Here is a 3,408-nt window from a genome sequence, read left to right as displayed (position 1 = left end):
AATTTCACTGACAGATTAATTATCGTATGAACCTTTACTAAGATCACCCCTGACTACAGGGGATGATTAAAAAAAGAAAAAACAGTTGTGAAATCGCCAAAATTAATGATACACCAGTACATGAATATAATGTCAACTAAAAAATATTAGCGGGATTAGCGGCAGGTGTCCTATGACGAGAAAAGAAAAAACCTATAAGCAGGAATAAATGTATTATAGCTAAGTCTGAGGTTGACATTCGTATGTTGTCCAAAACCTAAGACCCGCGCACGCAAGCTTAATCGAAGCTAAACCTAGGAGAGAACCTGTTCACGGTCTTAGAACACTATCAGAGAAATCCTCTGGATTTATTATGGGGCGATTGTAAAATTTTGCAAAGACGCGCGATTGATCCGACCATCCGGCTGCGCGCTTAATTAAGTCTAAAGAGACACCTTTCTGAGCCGCTGACGAGGTAGAGGCGTGCCTTGTAAATACTATGCGCTGTAAACAAATCGGTCCTCACTCCACATTCCTCCAGACCTGATCGTATCCAACGGCTAATGGTCTGTGGGCCTACTGCCCTATAAGGCTTCGTGCAAGAGACGAATAATTTATCGCCGGAAGATGAACGAAGGTCTTTGGTAACTTCTATATAGGTCTTCATTAAACTAAAAATACAGAGATTTTCATTTCCCGCAAATGGAGAAAAACAAAACAACGGTTGAGAACGTCCAGGAGCAGACGTTTTGAGTCTATCCGGGATGCGGATAATGAGCTTATCATTAAATAAAATTTGCGAAATCCTGAACGATGCGAGTGTTTGCACTCGCTGACCCGTGCCGAGGGCGAGGAGGAGGACCAATTTTTTCGAAAGTACCTTAAGCGGTAAAGTATCGTGTGGATAAAATGAAGCCAGCTTAGCTAACACAGGGGTCGGATCCCAAACGTAATCATATTTCGGCCGAGGGGGTTTAAGAACCCCCACTCCCTTACAAAAACGCCTAATTAGTGTATGGTTTCCGATCTCATTGTCCGAAATTAACGAAATCGCCGATCGCATGGTGTTGCTAACAGAATATGACCTTGTCTGCTTAAGTTCTTGCGATAGAAAATTAAGGAATTGTGTAGGGTCTGGTGACCAGAGAGAGACAGTTGACCTCTGGCAGAAAAACCACCAGTCTCTCAGGGGTTTAGAGTATTGCTTGATTGTTGCCTCTGACAAGGAAGCCAGTGTAGCCTCTATTGCTCCTGGAGGTACTCCGCGGTTAGTAAAGGCCTGCCTGATAAGAGTCCTGCCGCCAGGGAAAGGGTCCTCCAAGCAGGGTGACAATCTCTGAAAGGAGAAGAGAGGAGATTGTAGGCTGGTTAAAAAATCACAGGTTTTCCAACCAGAAGGCGGTGGAATAGTGGGAACCAGGACTGTGATGGCCACCATGGTACCACCACGACTCCTTGCGCTTGGTCATTTAAGATCTTCCTGAGAACTCGAGGTAAAAGGATGAAAGGGGGAAAAGCGAAGAACTTTGTGTCAGCCCACGAGAGTGTAAAAGCGTCGATTGCTATGGCGCCCGGATCTGGGAACCAAGATACGTAGGCCGTGCATTTCGCATTGATGATTGAAGCGAAAAGGTCAAGGTCAAAAGGACCAAATTCTAGTGACAAACGATGAAAAGCATCCTCTGATAGAGACCATTCTGTATCCGCGCTGATAACTCTGGATTCCTGATCTGCGATCGTATTTTCGATAGAAGCGATGTAAGACGCGAAAACCATAAGGTTGCGATTTTCGCACCAGGTCCAGATCTGTCTAGCTATAGCAAATAAATAAGGATATTGGACGGAACCAAAGCGATTAATACAGGCAATAGCCGTTGTATTATCTATTCTGAGAAGAACATCGCAGTCCCGCAAGTCTGGTGCAAAGCATTGAAGAGCGTAGAAGGCGGCCCTAAACTCTAACAAATTTATATGGCTAGTTTTCTCTTCTGCGGACCACCATCCATGGGTGCGGAGTTTCCCACAGGAAGCCCCCCCACCCCGATAGAGAAGCGTCCGAGAAAATTTCACGAGCTGCCACCCTGGAACGGATGAAATTAGCTTGTTTTGGGTTTGAAAAACCCTAATCCACCACTGAAAATCCTCAGTGAGGTAGAACTGAATATCCATAGTGGCCGAATAACTATCTCTGGAGTATGCCAAAGCTCGTAATTTTGTTCTTTCCAAGGCCTTGGTATATAAAAGGCCATATTGAACTGCGGGACAGACTGAAATCAGAGATCCAATCATGCGTGCGAAGCTTCGGATTTGGCATTTGCGTTTATTCGAGATACTCAACATTAATCTGAGTAGATTCCTGCGCCGCTTCTGTGGAATCGCAACAGACTGTTGCACTGAGTCGAAGATAAAACCCAGATATTTACACCTTTGTGCTGGAATTAGCTGAGATTTCTTGTAGTTCAGGAGAAATCCGAGCGACGATAGCAAGTCCATGGAAGCTCTTAGATTGCGTAAACAATTCTGTTCTGAGAGACCAAAAAGGAGGAGATCATCTAGATAGATAACGGAGCAGTACTCTTCTGCTCTCAGATATATGAGCCACTACTGGGCGTAGAATTTTGGTGAATGTATAGGGTGCCGTGGACAAACCAAAGGGTAGAACTGTAAACTCGTAGACAATCTCTTTCCACTGAAACCGAAGGAAATGACGATATTCCTGTGCTATAGGCAGTAAAAGATAGGCGTCTTCCAGATCTAGAGTCACCATCCAGGATCCTGGAATCATGAGTTGGACTACCGTTCGCCAGTCCTCCAATTGAAAATGCTGTGGACTGAGATAAAGGTTAAGGTCTTTGAGGTTCAATATGAAACGCATACCTCCTGAGGGTTTCGGAACCAAGAAAAAACTGGATAAGAACTGGTTCTCGGAAGGAGCCGTAGCTATTATAGCTCCCTTACTTAGTAAGCGTAAAATCTCCTCATCACACGCCTTTGCAACCTCCGGGGAAAAAGAAGGTTCCCGCATGTGCACACGAGAAGGAGGGGCGGAAACAAAAAGTATATGGTAACCCCTGATAGCCTGGAGGACTTCTGGATCTGTTGTTAATTCCCAGATAGCACCGAATGTTCCATGAATGTTTGTATATGATTCGAATGTTCTCTCTCAGGAATATTCGCATGGATGTGCCATGAATGTTTCTAGAATGTTCTTCATATTCTATGAACATTCACACAGAATGCCCAGGGAATATTCGCATTAAATGTTCCCTGAGTGTCTACATGGCATATTCTGAATGTTCTATGAATATTCTTACAGAATGTACGTGGAATGTACACATGGAACTTTCTACGGATATTCTTACTGAATATACGTGGAATATTAGCAGCGTATGTGCTACGAATGTTTATGGAATGTTGTAAATGTGCTAT

The 3,408-nt window shown here is 44.1% G+C and overlaps 1 protein-coding gene across 1 annotated transcript; it reads right to left on the bottom strand.

Moving 5' to 3' along the window:
- Positions 1-412: 412 nt before the first annotated feature.
- LOC105570834 lies at positions 413-3,004 on the bottom strand. The gene is made up of 3 exons (XM_012028285.1): positions 2,629-3,004; positions 1,372-2,531; positions 413-1,315 (listed from the first exon to the last, which is right to left on the bottom strand). Exons 1-3 carry the CDS (start codon positions 3,002-3,004, stop codon positions 413-415), a joined length of 2,439 nt encoding a protein of 812 aa, XP_011883675.1.
- Between the last annotated feature and the right edge of the window lie 404 nt (positions 3,005-3,408).

The sequence above is a fragment of the Vollenhovia emeryi genome, unplaced genomic scaffold, assembly GCF_000949405.1.
Source record: "Vollenhovia emeryi isolate VEMERY1.0 unplaced genomic scaffold, V.emery_V1.0 DF941747.1, whole genome shotgun sequence".
NCBI lineage: Eukaryota > Metazoa > Arthropoda > Insecta > Hymenoptera > Formicidae > Vollenhovia > Vollenhovia emeryi.
This window is presented reverse-complemented; position numbering and strand designations above follow the sequence as displayed.